Source organism: Oncorhynchus masou, chromosome 25 (assembly GCF_036934945.1).
Source record: "Oncorhynchus masou masou isolate Uvic2021 chromosome 25, UVic_Omas_1.1, whole genome shotgun sequence".
NCBI classification, from domain to species: domain Eukaryota; kingdom Metazoa; phylum Chordata; class Actinopteri; order Salmoniformes; family Salmonidae; genus Oncorhynchus; species Oncorhynchus masou.
The window spans coordinates 6,749,190-6,771,281 of NC_088236.1; the positions used below are offsets into that span (position 1 = coordinate 6,749,190).

The 22,092-nt window shown below is 42.9% G+C and overlaps 2 protein-coding genes across 2 annotated transcripts in view; both read right to left on the minus strand.

Annotated features, from left to right (window-relative positions):
* LOC135513719 (albumin 2-like) overlaps window positions 1–8,090 on the minus strand; it is a 30,060-nt gene extending 21,970 nt beyond the window's left edge. The window contains exons 1-2 of the mRNA XM_064936603.1: window positions 7,789–8,090; window positions 6,151–6,283 (exon numbers count right to left, since the gene is read on the minus strand). Of these exons, the coding sequence (XP_064792675.1) occupies window positions 6,151–6,283; window positions 7,789–7,901 (246 nt within the window). The 5' untranslated portion in view covers window positions 7,902–8,090. The remainder of the gene's footprint in view (window positions 1–6,150; window positions 6,284–7,788) is intronic.
* LOC135513724 (anthrax toxin receptor 2-like) overlaps window positions 1–22,092 on the minus strand; it is a 1,178,227-nt gene that overhangs the window by 157,232 nt on the left and 998,903 nt on the right. The window lies entirely within an intron of this gene.

A 22,092-nucleotide genomic window follows, 5' to 3' on the forward strand; every position in this document is an offset into this window, starting at 1 on the left:
GCCTTCTCAAACAGCTCTTGAACTAAAAAGGCTTTATCATACTTTTTACAATTTCACAATATTATTCCAACCTCTTGGTGTGGAAATATATATAAAACACAGGGGGAAATAAAATCATGTTTTTTGACATCACTGGGCCTTTAAACCAGGGTTTCACTCCCCCACAGGCGTTTGACATTTTAGTCATAAACCTAAATTGGCACACATGATTCAATTTACTAACGCTCTCAGCTGTGAGGATATTTCGTTTGGCGACTTTGGGTCTTTTGAGCATCATGCATTACATTTACATTTACATTTAAGTCATTTAGCAGACGCTCTTATCCAGAGCGACTTACAAATTAATATAATAATAATAATATATAATATATCCCATTTAGCAGACGCTTTTGTCCAAAGCGACTTACAAGTCGGCTGGGGCCACTACTTTTACATATGGGTGGTCCCAGCGGGAATCGAACCCACGACGCTTGGCGTTGCAAGCGCCATGCTCTACCGACTGAGCCACACAGGACCCACAGGATCCACAGGAAATTATGCTATACCGTTTAAATGTCAGCCACCAGCGCTGACCATCACCCTGTATAGACCAGCAAAGCACTGCTCCACTTTCTTTACTGATTTCACTGAACTATTGTCTGTTGTCCTTGAGAACTATGATAAAATCATTGTGTTGGGTGATTTTAATATTCACGTTGACAAAGAGACTGACTCCAAGGCCATTGAATTCTGAATATTTTGAGCTCGAAAGGGCTTTATCCAACATACTGGGCCCACCTATAACCACAGCCATACTCTGGACCTGGTTATTACCAAGGGGCTTTCTACTGGGCCCAGCCATAACCACAGCCATACTCTGGACCTGGTTATTACCAAGGGGCTTTCTACTGGGCCCACCCATAACCACAGCCATACTCTGGACCTGGTTATTACCAAGGGGCTTTCTACTGGGCCCACCCATAACCACAGCCATACTCTGGACCTGGTTATTACCAAGGGGCTTTCTACTGGGCCCACCCATAACCACAGCCATACTCTGGACCTGGTTATTACCAAGGGGCTTTCTACTGGGCCCAGCCATAACCACAGCCATACTCTGGACCTGGTTATTACCAAGGGGCTTTCTACTGGGCCCACCCATAACCACAGCCATACTCTGGACCTGGTTATTACCAAGGGGCTTTCTACTGGGCCCACCCATAACCACGGCCATACTCTGGACCTGGTTATTACCAAGGGGCTTCCTACTGGGCCCACCCATAACCACAGCCATACTCTGGACTTGGTTATTACCAAGGGGCTTTCTACTGGGCCCACCCATAACCACAGCCATACTCTGGACCTGATTATTACCAAGGGGCTTTCGACTGGGCCCACCCATAACCACAGCCATACTCTGGACCTGGTTATTACCAAGGGGCTTTCTACTGGGCCCACCCGTAACCACAGCCATACTCTGGACCTGGTTATTACCAAGGGGCTTTCTACTGGGCCCAGCCATAACCACAGCCATACTCTGGACCTGGTTATTACCAAGGGGCTTTCTACTGGGCCCAGCCATAACCACAGCCATACTCTGGACCTGGTTATTACCAAGGGTCTTTCTATTGACATATCCTCTATAGTTGATGTTGCTTTATCTGATCACCACTGTGTGTTTTACTACCTTGTTGCCCACAGCAACAGGGTAATACTGAACACATTATTATGAAAATGGCTTTTTCTAACTTGATCACTATTACATCAGAATAATTAGAGTGTGCTCTTCTCAACCATTGATAAATCCTACCCCCTCTTAAACCTACAGTGGGGAGAACAAGTATTTGATACACTGCCGATTTTGCAGGTTTTCCTACTTACAAAGCATGTAGAGGTCTGTAATTTTTATCATAGATACACTTCAACTGTGAGAGACGGAATCTAAAAAAAAACAGCAAATCACATTGTATGATTAAGTAATTAATTAGCATTTTATTGCATGACATAAGTATTTGATCACCTACCAACCAGTAACAATTCCGGCTCTCACAGACCTGTTAGTTTTTCTTTAAGAAGCCCTCCTGTTCTCCACTCATTACCTGTATTAACTGCACCTGTTTTAACTCGTTACCTGTATAACAGACACCTGTCCACACACTCAATCAAACAGACTCAAACCTCTTCACAATGGCCAAGACCAGAGAGGGTGTAAGGACTTCAGATATAAAATTGTAGACCTGCACAAGGCTGGGATGGGCTACAGGACAATAGGCAAGCAGCTTGGTGAGAAGGCAACAACTGTTGGCACAGTTATTCGAAAATTGAAAAAGTTCAAGATGACGGTCAATCACCCTCGGTCTGGGCCTCTATGCAAGATCTCACCTCGTGGGGCATCAATGATCATGAGGAAGGTGAGGGATCAGCCCAGAACTACACTGCAGGACCTGGTCAATGACCTGAAGAGAGCTGGGACCACAGTCTCAAAGAAAACCATTAGTAACACACTAGGCCGTCATGAATTAAAATCCTGCAGCGCACGCAAGGTCCCCCTGCTCAAGCCAGCGCATGTCCAGGCCCGTCTGAAGTTTGCCAATGACCATCTGGATGATCCAGAGGAGGAATGGGAGAAGGTCATGTGGTCTGATGAGACAAAAATATAGCTTTTTGGTCTAAACTCCACTCGCAGTGTTTGGAGGAAGAAGAAGTATGAGTACAACCCCAAGAACACCATCCCAACCGTGAAGCATGGAGGTGGAAACATCATTCTTTGGGGATGCTTTTCTGCAAAGGAGACAGGACGACTGCACCGTATTGAGGGGAGGATGGATGGAGCCATGTATAGCGAGATCTTGGCCAACAACCTGGAGTGGCCTAGCCAGTCTCCAGACCTGAACCCAATAGAAAATCTTTGGAGGAGCTGAAAGTCCGTATTGCCCAGCGACAGCCCCGAAACCTGAAGGATCTGGAGAAAGTTTGTATGGAGGAGTGGGCCAAAATCCCTGCTGCAGTGTGTGTAAACCTGGTCAAGAACTACAGGAAACGTATGATCTTTGTAATTGCAAACAGAGGATTCTGTACCAAATATTAAGTTCTGATTTTCTGATGTATCAAATACTTATGTCATGCAATAAAATGCAAATTAATTACTTAAAAATCATACAATGTGATTTTCTGGATTTTTGTTTTAGATTCTGTCTCTCACAGTTGAAGTGTACCTATGATTAAAAAAAATTACAGACCTCTACATGCTTTGTAAGTAGGAAAACCTGCAAATCAGCAGTGTATCAAATTCTTGTTCTCCCCACTGTATGTGAACCTTCCTCCACATCTAAATGTGATGAGTTTGCTGCATATTTCAGAGATAAGATAACCAACATTAGGCTAGGTATCAGTCAAAAGCAAGACCTGATGACACAGACATGCTCAGGGAAGTGATATCACAACTTAAGCATTTTTTTTTTTTTTTTTGGAAGACAAGACCGAGGTACTAATTGTTGGAACCAAAGCCCAGTGAGAGAATCTGGATGCACATTTTAATTCACAAAGACAAAACACCAGGTAAAAAAACCTAGGTGTTATTTTAGATTCTAAACTAAATTTTCGAATCATACGTTAAGAATGTGACCAAAACATATTTTTTACCACCTGAGGTACTGCAAACTTCAGTTACTAGTTACTATTGCCAAGGTGCAGACGTCATCCATGTCTTTATTACATTCAGGTTTGACTACTGTAATGCGTTCCTGCCTGGTCTACCCAAGAAAGCCATTGGTCAACTGCAAAACATACAGAATGCTGCAGCACGGGTCTGTCCAAGACCAGAAGGAGAGCACACATTACCACCACAATACATGTCAGACATGCTTTTAAGTTCTGTACCCAGTAGGTCCCTCAGGTCCTCTGGCCTTTTAATTATCCCAAAGCCCAGGACCAAGAGACATGGAGAGACAGCCTTTAGTTACTATGCCCCCAGCCTTTAGTTACTATGCCCCCAGCCTCTAGTTACTATGCCCCCATCCTTTAGTTACTATGCCCCCATCCTTTAGTTACTATGCCCCCAGCATTTAGTTACTATGCCCCCAGCCTTTAGTTACTATGCCCCCAGCCTCTAGTTACTATGCCCCCATCCTTTAGTTACTATGCCCCCATCCTTTAGTTACTATGCCCCCAGCATTTAGTTACTATGCCCCCAGCATTTAGTTACTATGCCCCCATCATGTAGTTACTATGCCCCCATCCTTTAGTTACTATGCCCCCCGCATTTAGTTACTATGCCCCCAGCCTTTAGTTACTATGCCCCCAGCCTTTAGTTACTATGCCCCCCAGCCTTTAGTTACTATGCCCCCCAGCCTTTAGTTACTATGCCCCCAGCCTTTAGTTACTATTACATTTACATTTACATTTAAGTCATTTAGCAGACGCTCTTATCCAGAGCGACTTACAAATTGGTGAATTCACCTTCTGACATCCAGTGGAACAGCCACTTTACAATAGTGCATCTAAATCATTTAAGGGGGGTGAGAAGGATTACTTATCCTATCCTACTATGCCCCCATCATGTAGTTACTATGCCCCCAGCCTCTAGTTACTATGCCCCCAGCCTTTAGTTACTATGCCCCCCAGCCTTTAGTTACTATGCCCCCCAGCCTTTAGTTACTATGCCCCCAGCCTTTAGTTACTATGCCCCCAGCCTTTAGTTACTATGCCCCCAGCCTCTGGAATATCCTGCCAGAGAACCTGAGGGGGGCCAAAACTGAGATCTTAAAACACACCTTTTTAGCTTTGCTTTTCCTTATGGTGCTTTTTAGTCATTCAGTTTTTGTCAACTTATGTTTGTAGTGTAGTACATTTTTCTGCTTTTATCTTCATTGTTTTTTATAGTTTTTTCCCCTGTGAAACACATTGCGTTGCGTTCCATGTCTGAAATGCGCTGTATAAATAAAGCTTGATTTGATTTTAACTAATCATCGAGCCTTTGACTAATTAAATCAGGTGTGCCAAGTAAGGGTTAAAACAAAAAAGTTCAACTTCTGAACCTTGACTAAAAACATCAGCCAACTAATGCCCAATTGCATACAAACCCCTACCTCTGGTCCCTCCCCTGCCTACCAATGGACAGGCTGGCCCCTCACCTCCATACCTCTGGCCCCTCCATCTGGCTGGGCAAGTCCCTCCCTACCTCCTCCCTAATCTGGCCCCTCCCCTCCCTACCTTTGGCACCTACTGCTGGCCGGGCTGGCCCCTCCCCTCCCTACTCTGGCCCCTACTACTAGCTGTGCTGACCCCTCCCCTCCCAACCTCCTACCGCTGGACCTCCCCCTACAACTGACCAGGGTGGCCCCTCCCCCCTACCACTGGCCGTGCTGGCCCCTCCCCTCCCTACAACTGGCCGGGGTGGCCCCTCCCCTCCCTACCACTGGCCGTGCTGGCCCCTCCCCTCCCCTCCCTACAACTGGCCGTGCTGGCCCCTCCCCTCCCTACCACTGGCCGTGCTGGCCCCTCCCCTCTCTACAACTGACCGGGTTGGCCCCTCCCCTCCTTACCACTGGCCGTGCTGGCCCCTCCCCTCCCTACAACTGACCGGGGTGGCCCCTCCCCTCCTTACCACTGGCCGTGCTGGCCCCTCCTCTTCCCTGTCCCCTAACTCTGGCCCCTCCCAACCTCCTACCGCTGGACCTCCCCCTACAACTGGCCGGGGTGGCCCCTCCCCTCCCTACCACTGGCCGTGCTGGCCCCTCCCCTCCCTACAACTGACCGGGATGGCCCCTCCCCTCCTTACAACTGGCCGGAGTGGTTTCTCCCCTCCCTACCACTGGCCGTGCTGGCCCCTCCCCTTCCTACAACTGACCGGGGTGGCCCCTCCCCTCCCTACAACTGACTGGGGTGGCCCCTCCCCTCCCTACAACTGACCGGGTTGGCCCCTCCCCTCCCTACCACTGACCGGGGTGGCCCCTCCCCTCCTTACCACTGGCCAGGCTGGCCCTTCTCCTCCCTGTCCCCTAACTCTGGCCCCTCCCCTCCCTACCTACCACCTCTGGCCCCCCTCCCGACCCTCTATCCCTGTCCCCTACCTACCTTTACATCTGGCCCCTACCTCTGGCTGGGCTGGGCACATCAATGTGATTGGCATGTGTCAGTTAGGGATGAGGAGGTGTGGTTGGGGTCTCTCACCACGTCCCTGTTGCAGTCTTCTAGGGGTTCGTCTGAGCAGCATTGGATGCCCATGGTGAAGGCTTCCGCGACCAGGGGCACCACATCATCCAACAAACTATCTGGAAGGTTCTGAGCCAGCCCTACTAGTGCCCTACACACACACACACACACACAACACCTGTCACAACTCTCCTTACCCGGCAATAGATAACAGTCAAACTCCAGCCGACAAGTTTAAAAATTTCAAAGGTGAAACCAAATGTCCCAGATAGATAGGCAAACACACACACACACACACACACACACACACACACACACACACACACACACACACACACACACACACACACACACACACACAGCATGCACACACACACACACAGAATGCACACACACAGCATGCACACACACAGCATGCACACACACACACAAACACACACAGCATGCACACAAACACACACAGCATGAATGCACACACACACACACACACACACACACACACACACACACACACACACACACACACACACACACACACACAGTGAGATTCTGACACTTCACCAAAATATTTACACTCCGCTGCTGTTAAAACCCAGTTCATTTTAAATCAGCCATAGCAGAGAAGTTCCAGATTAACAAAAAAGGACAAATCAAATCCACGTAAAAAAAGTATTAAGTGGTTAAAGAATCTAGAGCAGTGATTAAATAAAAACTTTTTATAGCTTTACTCACAAAGAGTTACTCACGTAGAGTTACTCACGTAGATTTACTCACATAGATTTACTCACGTAGAGTTACTCACATAGATTTACTCACGTAGATTTACTCACATAGAGTTACTCACAAAGATTTACTCACGTAGAGTTACTCACATAGATTTACTCACGTAGATTTACTCACGTAGAGTTACTCACAAAGATTTACTCACGTAGATTTACTCAGGTAGATTTACTCACATAGAGTTACTCACATAGATTTACTCACATAGATTTACTCACATAGAGTTACTCACGTAGAGTTACTCACGTAGATTTACTCACATAGAGTTACTCACATAGAGTTACTCACATAGATTTGCTCACATAGAGTTACTCACGTAGATTTACTCACATAGATTTACTCACGTAGAGTTACTCACATAGATTTACTCACATAGATTTACTCACATAGAGTTACTCACATAGATTTACTCACATAGATTTACTCACATAGATTTACTCACATAGATTTACTCACATAGAGTTACTCACATAGATTTACTCACATAGAGTTACTCACATAGATTTACTCACATAGATTTACTCACATAGAGTTACTCACATAGATTTACTCACGTAGATTTACTCACATAGAGTTACTCACGTAGATTTACTCACATAGAGTTACTCACATAGATTTACTCACATAGATTTACTCACATAGAGTTACTCACATAGATTTACTCACGTAGATTTACTCACGTAGAGTTACTCACGTAGATTTACTCACGTAGATTTACTCACATAGATTTACTCACGTAGATTTACTCACGTAGATTTACTCACGTAGATTTACTCACGTAGATTTACTCACGTAGAGTTACTCACATAGATTTACTCACGTAGAGTTACTCACATAGAGTTACTCACATAGATTTACTCACATAGATTTACTCACATAGCTTTGAATCCATCTTTCTTGGCCTCTGTGAAGATGGTACAGATCTGATTCTGAGACCGGGCTAATACACACAGCAGCACCAACAGGCTGCAGACAGCCAACAACTGCATGATGGGAGGTAAGACTCACGGACGGAGGGATGGATGAAAGAGGGGATCTAGCGATTGAGCCCAAGAGCAGAGAGACACAGGGCTTCTTTATACTTTTGTGGAATTTTTCAGTTGTCAATCATTAGCTAACCTCTCTCACTCTTTCTCTTTTGAGTCTGTCTGTCACACAGTGGTCTCTCAGTACACACTACTGGTCAGATTAAATGTTTTCTTAGTTATATGGAAATCCAACCTCCCATATTACACATGTTACAAATGATTGCTATTCTTGGAGATGAAAGTGCAGAATCTGTGTGATGTAATTGGGGGGGGGCGACTGGGGACACAAAGGTCTGTAGGTACAACGTCCACTTTGCTGTGTCTCCAAACTGTCCCCATGCAAACCTGCCATGTACCATCTGACCAGTAAATATTTCCACCATGAATGATTGTACCTGTATGCCGCCTATAGTAGCCTACAGTGGAACTAGGTTCAATGGTTTACTTATGTCACCTTTATTTATGAGGTCCCATTAGCACAAAGATAAATACAAAAAAAAAAAAAATTCACAACCATTAAAAAAAAAAAAATCACTATCCTCCCTATTCATGTTACAAATAACAGGAATAGTACTGAAAGGTGAATGGTGTCCGGTGTTATACCCGTTTTGTAATTCATTATCAGTAGGCCAATAGATGATGTGCATTGTTACAGCTCTTATGCATGCTTTGTCAATAAAACTCCCGAATGAAACTGTTAATGTCAAACAACGTTGTGTTCTACTTGTAGCTCTGATCGTCCTGAAAATAAAATGCTAAAACACCTCATTTTGAGGCGAAATACAAAGCGGTGGACATGCAGATTAATGACGATCAGATAAATGAGTAGCAGCTTCGGGCCTGATCGGGTTCATGTGCCCAGGAATAGACCTACACCCCCGTAATCTAACACAAACAACCCCTCTTGGACTGTCAACAAACTTTTAGCCTACACAAATTACACACCCCGTGTACATAAACACGTGGACACACAACACCCACACGACATTAGAAAGCACAAAACACGCATTCACACACGTGCACGCACAAACAAACTGAATGACACCTACACCGACTGTACAAAACATTAGGAACATCTTCCTAATATTGAGTTGCACCCCCTTTTGCCCTCAGAACAGCCTCAATTCGGCAGAACATGGAATTTACAAAGTGTTGAAAGCGTTGCGCAGGGATGCTGACCCATGTTGATTCCAATGCTTTCTACAGTAGTGATGGGACGATTGATACCGGAGCCCTGATGCAGTTTTCAGCGGATTACTGAGCCGAAATAATATACTGATGCTCGTTTCAAAACAACATTACGACGTGATCAATGACGTCCGAAGTTTCGTTTGATCACGTGTTTTTTTTAAACCGTTGCAAAATGCGCCATCACACTGATTTTTTCTTCTTTAGGATTTGTTTTGGCGGATCGCGTCCAATTTAGGCGCATACACTGCCACCTACTGTACTGGTGTGTGAGGCCATTCACGGTCTGACGACATTAAATTCTGGATACGGTAATAGAAAACTAGGAAAAAAGAAAAGGAGGAAAATTTCCGTGACAACTATTAGCCCTCTAAAAAACCCACAGCCCATTCCACTATTTAACCCTATGTAATCAACAGTCCGAGAGGCCATAATACTACCACTCAACACCCACTGCAACTGTTCACACTACTCACATCTTGGATTCTCCCTCCTACACACTGCTGCAATGCAAAATGCCCATAAACTTGACACCTAAAACACCATAGTATTTTTTGAACAAAAGCTCTCACACAATAACTTACACTTCCTAACTTGATCTTGTCGGGGAAAGACTCTACATCAAAACTCAGCAGGACTGACCATGTCTTCTCCGTTTCCCCATGCACTCCACTGGGTCTGCATTGCACCAAACGGCGGGCGTCACAGACACACTGGAAACGAGGCGGTCTTCTGGTCAGACTCCGGAGACGGGCACATCGTGCACCACTCCCTAGCATTCTTCTCGCCAATGTCCAGTATCTTGACAACAAGGTTGATGAAATCCGAGCAAGGGTAGCATTCCAGAGGGACATCAGAGACTAACGTTCTTTGCTTCATGGAAACATGGCTCACTGGAGAGACGCTATCGGAGTCGGTGCAGCCTGCTGGTTTCTCCACGCATCGCGCCGAACCAAATATCTTTCTGGTAAGAAGAGGGGCGGGGGCGTATGCCTTATGGCTAACAAGACGTGGTGTGATCACAAAAACATACAGGAACTCAAATCCTTCTGTTCACTTGATTTAGAATTCCTCACAATCAAATGCAGACCGTATTATCTACCAAGAGAATTCTCTTCGATTATAATCACAGCCGTATATATTCCCCCCCCAAGCAGACACATCGATGGCTCTGAATGAACTTTATTTGACTCTTTGCAAACTGGAATCCATACATCCTGAGGCTGCATTCATTGTAGCTGTGGATTTTAACAAGGCTAATCTGAAAACAAGACTCCCTAAATTGTATCAGCATATCGATTGCGCAACCAGGGCTGGCAAAACCTTGGATCATTGCTATTCTAACTTCCGCAACGCATATAAGGCCCTGCCCCGCCCTCCTTTCGAGTCCACGACTCCATTTTGTTGATCCCTGCCTACAGACAGAAACTAAAACAAGAAGCTCCCGCGCTGAGGTCTGACCAACGCTGGTCCGACCAATCTGATTCCACACTCCAAGACTGCTTCCATCACGTGGACTGGGATATGTTTTGTATTGCGTCAGACAACAACATTGACGATTATGCTGATTCGGTGTGTGAGTTCATTAGAACGTGCGTTGAAGATGTCGTTCCCATAGCAACGATTAAAACATTCCCAAACCAGAAACCGTGGATTGATGGCAGCATTTGCGTGAAACTGAAAGCGTGAACCACTGCTTTTAATCAGGGCAAGGTGACCGGAAACATGACTGAATACAAACAGTGCAGCTATTCCCTCCGCAAGGCAATCAAACAAGCTAAGCGTCAGTATAGAGACAAAGTAGAATCTCAATTCAACGGCTCAGACACAAGAGGTATGTGGCATGGTCTACAGTCAATCATGGATTACAAAAAGAAAACCAGCCCAGTCACGGACCAGGATGTCTTGCTCCCAGGCAGACTAAATAACTTTTTTGCCCGCTTTGAGGACAATACAGTGCCACTGACACGGCCTGCAACGAAAACATGCGGACTCTCCTTCACTGCAGCCGAGGTGAGTAAAACATTTAAACGTGTTAACCCTCGCAAGGCTGCAGGCCCATACGGCATCCCGAGCCGCGCCCTCAGAGCATGTGCAGACCAGCTGGCTGGTGTGTTTACGGACATATTCAATCAATCCTTATACCAGTCTGCTGTTCCCACATGCTTCAAGAGGGCCACCATTGTTCCTGTTCCCAAGAAAGCTAAGGTAACTGAGCTAAACGACTACCGCCCCGTAGCACTCACTTCCGTCATCATGAAGTGCTTTGAGAGACTAGTCAAGGACCATATCACCTCCACCCTACCTGACACCCTAGACCCACTCCAATTTGCTTACCGCCCAAATAGGTCCACAGACGATGCAATCTCAACCACACTGCACACTGCCCTAACCCATCTGGACAAGAGGAATACCTATGTGAGAATGCTGTTCATCGACTACAGCTCGGCATTTAACACCATAGTACCCTCCAAGCTCGTCATCAAGCTCGAGACCCTGGGTCTCGACCCCGCCCTGTGCAACTGGGTACTGGACTTCCTGACGGGCCGCCTCCAGGTGGTGAGGGTAGGCAACAACATCTCCACCCCGCTAATCCTCAACACTGGGGCCCCACAAGGGTGCGTTCTGAGCCCTCTCCTGTACTCCCTGTTCACCCACGACTGTGTGGCCACGCACGCCTCCAACTCAATCATCAAGTTTGCGGACGACACAACAGTGGTAGGCTTGATTACCAACAACGACGAGACGGCCTACAGGGAGGAGGTGAGGGCCCTCGGAGTGTGGTGTCAGGAAAATAACCTCACACTCAATGTCAACAAAACTAAAGAGATGATTGTGGACTTCAGGAAACAGCAGAGGGAACATCCCCCTATCCACATCGATGGAACAGTAGTGGAGAGGGTAGTAAAGTTTTAAGTTCCTCGACATACACATCACAGACAAACTGAATTGGTCCACCCACACAGACAGCATCGTGAAGATGGTGCAGCAGCGCCTCTTCAACCTCAGGAGGCTGAAGAAATTTGGCTTGTCACCAAAAGCACTCACAAACTTCTACAGATGCACAATCGAGAGCATCCTGGTGGGCTGTATCACCGCCTGGTACGGCAACTGCTCCGCCCACAACCGTAAGGCTCTCCAGAGGGTAGTGAGGTCTGCACAACGCATCCCCGGAGGCAAACTACCTGCCCTCCAGGACACCTACACCACCCAATGTTACAGGAAGGCCATAAAGATCATCAAGGACAACAACCATCCGAGTCACTGCCTGTTCACCCCGCTATCATCCAGAAGGCGAGGTCAGTACAGGTGTATCAAAGCTGGGGCCGAGAGACTGAAAAACAGCTTCTATCTCAAGGCCATCAGGCTGTTGGATGTCATAAGGTGAATTCACCAATTTGTAAGTCGCTCTGGATAAGAGCGTCTGCCAAATGACTTAAATGTAAATGTTAAACAGCCACCAATAACATTGAGTGGCTGCTGCCAACACACTGACTCAACTCCAGCCACTTTAATAATGGTAATTGATGGGAAATGATGTAAAATATATCACTAGCCACTTTAAACAATGCTACCTAATATAATGTTTACATTATTCATCTCATATGTATACGTATATACTGTACTCTATATCATCTACTGCATCTTTATGTAATACATGTATCACTAGCCACTTTAACTATGCCACTTTGTTTACATACTCATCTCATATGTATATACTGTACTCGATATCATCTACTGTATCTTGCCTATGCTGCTCTGTACCATCACTCATTCATATATATTTATGTACATATTCTTTATCCCCTTACACTTGTGTGTATAAGGTAGTAGTTTTGGAATTGTTAGTTAGATTACTTGTTGGTTATTACTGCATTGTCGGAACTGGAAGCACAAGCATTTCGCTACACTCGCATTAACATCTGCTAACCATGTGTATGTGACAAATAAAATTTGATTTGATTTGACACACTGCATTTTTCAATGGTGCCCTGTTCCGAAGAGCAAAGCAAGTCACATTCCCTAATCACATGATCTGAAGCGCCTGCTCCCTCTGGACTGAAGAAACACACTATCACTACTCATCACTACTCCACAATAAATCAGTTACTCTCACCAACTCAACAGTCCCCAACCTCTTCTCCACCTAACCTGACAGCACATATGGATCAGCCAAAATGACAGGATCCATTCTCTCCACCAATCTCACTCCCACTGGGCCAGAATCCTCCTTTACATGCTTGGGATGAGGCCCCAAACTCAGCGGTCTTCACCTCAGGTACTAAATCAAATCAAATTGTATTTGTCACATGCGCTGAATGCAACAGCTGTAGACCTTACAGTGAAATGCTTACTTACATGTCCTTAACCAACAATGCAGTTTTAAGAAAATACAAAATAAAAGTAAAAGATAAAAAATAAAAGAATAATTAAAGAGCAGCAGTAAAATAACAATAGCTAGGCTATATACAGGGGGGGGGGTTACCGGTACAGAGTCAGTGTGCGGGGGGGGGCACCGGTATCGAGGTAATTTAAACATCCATACTCTCATCAGGTTCCTTCTCTGAGCTACGACAGCACGTATTCCAATTTTTGCACTTGGCGCCAACCCTCTCTACCACACCCCACAGCTTCCCTCTACTACACTCAGCTCCTTATCGGTGGTTATCATTGTGTAATGGATGTGAAACGGCTAGCTAGTTAGCGGTGGTGCGCGCTAAATTGCGTTTCAATCGGTGACGTCACTCGCTCTGAGACCTTGAAGTAGTGGTTCCCCTTGCGATGGGTAAGGTGACTGTTGTTGATGTGTGCAGAGGGTCCCTGGTTCGCGTGAGGGTACGGTCTAAAGTTATAGTTACAATTGCACCTGCCATTACAATGAATTCACCCTCACTCTCTTCCCGTTCACTTCCCTTCCTCTCACAAAGGTTATTGTACGATCCTCCATCTACAACGGATCTTCCAAAAGGTTTGTGCAATCCCCCACTCCATATTCATGTATAATATGTTCCACTTTCTTTTTTCCGACCTACCTCCATTTATCCCCACACGGTGACCACATCAATTGGTGTCACCTATATTCCACAGATTTCTCCATGGTTTCGGTGCTTTTTTTCAAGTTCCTTTCAAACACTGACCCCTACTGGACACGGTACTTACAATATAGTTATGACTCTTTTTTTCACGTAGCGTTGCCTGGACGTTAGAGCCAGGGTCTTGGGGACCAGATCAATCAGACGACAGGGAATGGGGTTGAATCTGAGAGAAAGTATGTGACAGCACACTTTATGCACGTTATTGTTTTAAACAATTCATTTTATTGTAACGCTGGAGCAATTAACATATATTTCGCTTATCTTTTGGCTTTTAAACAACTAATTGACCGACGTTGGTTAAATTATTTGAATTCCATGTTAGATTTTTTCTTGGAGCTCAATGTACACATCGCACAGTCTGTCTACATAGATACATCAGATGTAGTAGGGAGTTGTAGTTTCCAACAGTCCAACATTCTACATAGTTTCGCGCATAAAATGTGGTAATTAACTACGATGACCATAATCCATTGCGCATCCACTTGGTCTTTGTTACGCCTGTTATGGAAGAGAGAAGAAAGCGCGATCTTTCAATATTAATTATCCAACATTTTTATGCGCGAAAAGTACATGTCGGATACAATTTTTTTTTATGACAGGTCTAATGGAAACATTTTTTTCTGTAAACCTTCCAAACGTCTACAAAACGAAATACGCTAGACAAGGTGGGATCTTTTTGTGAGTCAAATTATTTATTTGAGAAATTTCGGTGTAACAATCACATCGAATTAAACTTGGAAGTTATGCGATGGACATGTGTGGTCCTCCCGCTACAAATGAAGCGCGTGTGTTTAGTGAGTCCTCCAGATCAGAGGCAGTAGGGATGACCAGGTAGGGATGTTCTCTTGATAAGTGTGTGACTTAGACAACTTACCTGTCCTGCTCAGCATTCAAAATGTAACGAGTACTTTTGGGTGTCAGAGAAAATGTAGGGAGGAAAAAGTACATACTTTTCTTTAGGAATGTAGTGAAGTAAAAGTTATCAAACATATAAAAAGTACAGATACCCCCAAAAAACTACTTAAGTAATACTTTCAAGTATTTAAGTAGTACTTTCAAGTATTTTTTAAGTACTTTACACCAGTGGCTATATGTGCGCTCTAGCCAACAGCTAGCGTCACAGCAAGCAATGAGGAATCAGCTAGCAATGAGGAATCGGCCCAGAGCGTCCCTCTTCGAGAGGCCGGAACTGATTGACTTGGCCCGGAATGAAAATGAATGACAAAATGACCCGATTTAGTCATTTTAAATATTACTATTATAATTTTTTTTAAATTGTACCCATCCACAAAAAAACAAACATTTTGTCTCTGGGGGAACCCCATACACCTGGTGACCGTGCATGCGCCTGGAGTCGCTACAGCGTAATGGGACAAGGAAATCCCTGCCGGCCAAACCCTCCCCTAAATCGGACGATACTGTGTCAATTGATGCGTCGCCTCATGGGTCTCCCGGTCGCCTCATGGGTCTCCCGGTCGCCTCATGGGTCTTAAACCAGCATCTGTAGAAACGCAGTTTGTACTGCGATGTAGTGTCTTAGACAGCTGCACCACTTAAGAGGCCCCATCCAATAAGGTGTCAGGCATAGGCGTATAGGTGGCAGGGAAGTCAGGCGCAGGAGAGTCAAACAGAGTGTAAAATGGAGTCTTTTAATAAAGTCCATATAGTATGCTCCATTACACTAAAATGTACATAAACATGGGTACGAGGACCCGACGCGCACCTATACAACATCAAACTACACTGACAATAAAACAATCTCTGACAAAGACATGAGGGGAAACAGAGGGTTAAATACACAACAGGTAATGAATGGGATTGAAAACAGGTGTGTGGGAAGACAAGACAAAACCAATGGAAAATGAAAAAAGGATCAATGATGGCTGGAAGACCGGTGACGTCGAACGCCGAGCACCGCCCGAACAACGAGAGGCAACGACTTCGGCAGAAGTCGTGACATAAGGTTTTTAAAGCTGATCAATTGCCTTGCACAAGGTATCAAAATACTAAAATACTACACAGGACTCACAGAAACAAATTAGGAAAAATAAATAAATAATTATATGTTAATTATATAAAGCAGCTCATGTAATCATCTGCCAGAGAGTCGCCACAATCGGCCCGGCACCCAAGTAATACATTTGGGCCAGATAACTCACACCGGAATCGGGCCGAGCTCAATCCCCACATCCTAGCTATTGTCAGGACCCGGTTACGAACCTGGGTCTCCGGAGTGAGAAACAGTCACTTAACCAACTGAGCCACGAAAAGTCAGCAAAACCCAGAAGATGAGGCAGACACAGCAGTACTTAAGACGGTGTATTTAATAAAGTAAAAAGGAGAAGTCCTTCAATACAAAATGGCAAATCCAAAAGGTGGTAGGTATAGCACAAAAAAGCCTCAAGAGATACTCAAAAAACAGAATTCCACAAGAGCGTCCACCGGAATCGACAAGAATACACAGAAAACTAGGGCTGGGTGCTAACATACAAACACAGAGCACAGAACTGAGGGAAACTAAGGGTTTAAATACAATCAGGGGAAACGAGGCACAGGTGCAAATAATAATGGGAATCAAGGGAAAAAACATAAGGTCAAAAAGCACAATGGGGGCATCTAGTGACCAAAACCCGGAACAACCCTGGCCAAATCCTGACAGCTATAAGTAATACTGCCGAAGGCTGCCCATTCTCTGGTCAAATGACGTCCGGCCGAGTCTGACTCTCGGCCGGAATCGTCCCAGATCCACTGTGCTAGCTGGGGGTGTTGGCTAGAAGACACTTGCTAATACCAGAGGAAGCACCCTCACTATATACTGTAACAGCAACAATTTTGTGAGAAAACCATCAGTAAATTAGAAAATACGATGGAAACCCATTTAATTTGTAATTTTGAAAATGTTGCAGGTGAATTCCACGTGCACTATGCCATCACTCGTAGCCTTTTATTTCCAACAAGTACATTTGATGGAAACACATTTCTGCTGGAAAAATGTGTATATATGTTACTGTACTGAGTATAGATCAGTCCCCTGGGACCAGACTATATATATTACTGTACTGAGTATAGATCAGTCCCCTGGGACCAGACTATATATGTTACTGTACTGAGTATAGATCAGTCCCCTGGGACAAGACTATATATGTTACTGTACTGAGTATAGATCAGTCCTCTGGGACCAGACTATATATGTTACTGTACTGAGTATAGATCAGTCCCCTGGGACCAGACTATATATATTACTGTACTGAGTATAGATCAGTCCCCATGGGACCAGACTATATATGTTACTGTACTGAGTATAGATCAGTCCCCTGGGACCAGACTATATATGTTACTGTACTGAGTATAGATCAGTCCCCTGGGACCAGACTATATATATTACTGTACTGAGTATAGATCAGTCCCCTGGGACCAGACTATATATATTACTGTACTGAGTATAGATCAGTCCCCTAGGACCAGACTATATATATATATATATTACTGTACTGAGTATAGATCAGTCCCCTGGGACCAGACTATATATGTTACTGTACTGAGTATAGATCAGTCCCCTGGGACCAGACTATATATGTTACTGTACTGAGTATAGATCAGTCCCCTGGGACAAGACTATATATGTTACTGTACTGAGTATAGATCAGTCCCCTGGGACCAGACTATATATGTTACTGTACTGAGTATAGATCAGTCCCCTGGGACCAGACTATATATATTACTGTACTGAGTATAGATCAGTCCCCTGGGACCAGACTATATATGTTACTGTACTGAGTATAGATCAGTCCCCTGGGACCAGACTATATATGTTACTGTACTGAGTATAGATCAGTCCCCTGGGACCAGACTATATATGTTACTGTACTGAGTATAGATCAGTTCCCTGGGACCAGACTATATATGTTACTGTACTGAGTATAGATCAGTCCACTGGGACCAGACTATATATGTTACTGTACTGAGTATAGATCAGTCCCATGGGACCAGACTATATATGTTACTGTATTGAGTATAGATCAGTCCCCTGGGACCAGACTATATATGTTACTGTACTGAGTATAGATCAGTCCCCTGGGACCAGACTATATATGTTACTGTACTGAGTATAGATCAGTCCCCTGGGACAAGACTATATATGTTACTGTACTGAGTATAGATCAGTCCCCTGGGACCAGACTATATATATATTACCTTTTATTTCCAACAAGTACATTTGATGGAAACACATTTCTGCTGGAAAAATGTGTATATTATTATAAATAATATAATATAAATGATATATATATTATTATAAATAATATACACATTTTTGAATATTCACATGAAACTCTGGCCAATTGGATGGAAACTAGCTATAGAGAGTCGCTGTCGCTTTTAAGAGATATCTCTACCTGAAAATACATAATGTAAGTGATTGATAGGTGGTAGTCAGCAGGTATTCAGCAGTCATAAAAGTATGCCTTATTTACTGGGAAGAACTACTAAAATAGTGATTTTTGTCAGACAGCAGCTCTATAGAGATGAGATGATGACTTGGAATGAAACAATAAAGTCATCAAATGAAACTAATGTAATAAACACAACATCTGAAATATTTAATTAAAATAAAGTAATGTGAATAAAATGATGGTCAATAAGTGATCAGCAGTAATGGACAGTCACTACCATCATGAGACTTTTAATAATTGTTTTATTCTGTGTTGTTACAGCATTTAACCCACATAATGCATAGTGCATTTCAAGTAAAGATTCACATATGATATTATAGTATATTATATTTGATTATATTATAGTATATTAATTGTTTTATTCTGTGTTGTTACAGCATTTAACCCACATAATGCATAGTGCATTTAAAGTAAAGATTCACATATTATATCATAGTATATTATATCATAGTATATTATATTATAGTATATTATAGTATAGTATATTATATTATAGTATATTATATATAGTATATTATAGTATATTATATTATATGTAGTATATTATAGTATATTATATTATAGTATATTATATTATATGTAGTATGTTATAGTATATTATATCATAGTATATTATATTATAGTATATTATATTATACTATATTATAGTGTATTATAGTGTATTATATTATATGTAGTATGTTATAGTATATTAATTGTTTAATAATTGTTTTATTCTGTGTTGTTACAGCATTTAACCCACATAATGCATAGTGCATTTCAAGTAAAGATTCACATATTATATTATAGTATATTATAGTATATTATAGTATATTATAGTATGTTATAGTATATTTGTAACGGGTTTCTTCTACCTCCTTCTCTGACAAAGAGGTGGAATAAGGATCGGACCAAAATGCAGCGTGATTCGTTCGATACATCTTTAATGATGAAAAAAACACGAACAATACAAAACAACAATCATCGAAAACCGAAACAGCCCTGACTGGTGTAACAAACACAGAGACAGGAACAATCACCCACAAACACACAGTGAAACCCAGGCTACCTAAATATGGTTCCCAATCAGAGACAACGATAATCACCTGACTCTTGATTGAGAACAGCCTCATGCAGCCATAGACTAATCTATACACCCCACACAACCCCAAGACGAAACACACTACAAATAAACCCATGTCACACCCTGGCCTGACCAGGGCGTGACAATATTGTATTATATAGTATAGTATAATATATTATAGTATATTATAGTATATTATTATAGTTTATTATAGTATATTATATTATAGTATATTATAGTATATTATATTATAGTATATTATAGTATAGTATATTATATTATAGTATATTATAGTATATTATAGTATAGTGTATTATAGTATATTATAGTATATTATAGTATAGTATATTATAGTATATTATATTATAGTATATTATAGTATATTATAGTATATTATATTATAGTATATTATAGTATAGTATATTATAGTATATTATATTTGTGCATCTCTGAGTGAGGTTCTATCGATTCTCTGGGTCACTGAATATTTTCTTGTGTATCTGAGTTATAGCCGTTCAATCAAACAGGCAGAGATTTGTCCGGTATGACGTAGTACTGTGATAAAGTGTCTCTCACTACACTGAACGTTAATAGGAATAGGACTTTTAGATGGTTAAAACATCCATCATACATGTCAGATTTCAATACTGGCCGATGTCACAACATGGGAAGATGTCTTCTCTCAAATGCACCCCGGACTGATCATATTTCCGCGATATTCCTACCTCAAAATTATTATTTTTTAACAGAGAGTAATTTCTCTTATTTGTCGGCCTCGTCAGGCCAGGGTGCATTGCATGTTGCTATTGCAAATGTCAGACTCCAATCTGTGAGGCACATCGATCTGCAGGTTGAACATGGTGAGATTGTAGACTCCTACATTTTTTTTGTGCAGTTTGTTTAGGCGATTTTACAGCTAACTAGATGGTAACTTTACAAGTAATGTTGTGTGGCTTGCTAAAGCTCTTTAGAAGTATTTTTGTAGTAGTGGAAGAAGTTAAAACGTTTTTTTATTATATTATTTGAATAGTGAAATCATTTCAAATGCCCATCCCTAGTCAGTAGTGGTCAATAGTTTTGGTCGGTAGTTGTGGTCAGTGTTAAATGGTTGTGGTGAGTAGTTGTGGTCAGTTGGTTAGGTCAGTAGTTGTGGTCAGTAGTTGGAGTTCAGTAGATTTGGTCAGTAGTTTGTGGTCAGTAGGTTAGGTCAGTAGTTGTGGTCAGTAATTATATGTCAGTAATTATTGGTCAGTTGTTGTGGTCAGTAATTGTATGTCAGTAATTATTGGTCAGTTGTTGTGGTCAGTAATTATTGGTCAGTTGTTGTGGTCAGTAATTATTGGTCAGTTGTTGTGGTCAGTAGTTGTGGTTAGTAGTTGTAAGGTTGTAGTCAGTAGTTGTGTGGTGTTATGGTCAGTAGTTGTGTTCAGTTAATTATGAGTCAGTAGTTGTGGTCAGTAGTTGTGGTCAATAGTTGGGTCAGTAGTTGTGGTCAGTAGTTGTGTGGTTGTCATCAGTAGTTTTTTGCCTCAAGTAACCATCTGTCTTATTTAACCATATCAAACGTAACATAACATACTAATTTCAGTGTACCGGATTTACATTGACTATTTTACATCTAGTCTATGAGACCAGGCTGCCTACCAAGGCCCGATTGCTTCAGCCAAATTTTAACGCCCCGGCTCAAAATCTGAAATAACCTCCTTTTGTAAATCTATTAGCTGCTCCTCTGTGTCTGTCAATAGATCGCTTTCTGCGTGCAGGCAGCTCACTCTGCATGCACTCTGCTCATGGCGGCTCTGAGTGTGTGAGTTTCCATAGCAACAGTTTTGCTTGGGCTGCTCTGCTCATTGAAGAGATACGAGAGAGCTGTTAGCTACTTTTCATCACTCTAAACTCTGACAAAACTCTAGGAACATTATTCTTTTCTGTTAGTGATCAATTTCGTGATATCCGAGCCCTACCCGTACCCTAGTTATTGATGAGAAAACAGGCCCTGCCTGGCCCTAACCCGATGTATAATGCCAGGCCCATTCGGGCCCGGGTCAGGTAGCAGAGCTCTACTAGTGAACATTAGAAATCTTCACCGTAAAATTCCAGGTCCCCCAAACTGGGGAAGCATTTGGAATCTTAGTGCTATCTGTTTGATCCGAAACAGATTCACAGTAGCTTGAGAAATTGTCGAGCTATGAAGATGTTCTCTCCGAGTTAAGTGTTTTCTAGGCAACAGTAGTCTTGGCTAGCTAACAAGAAAAACATATTTTTTTATACTAAATAAATACTGCACTCTCTCTGACCCACAAAACTAATTTTCTAGATTCATGACGTGACGTGACTTCAAAACGTGATTTAGT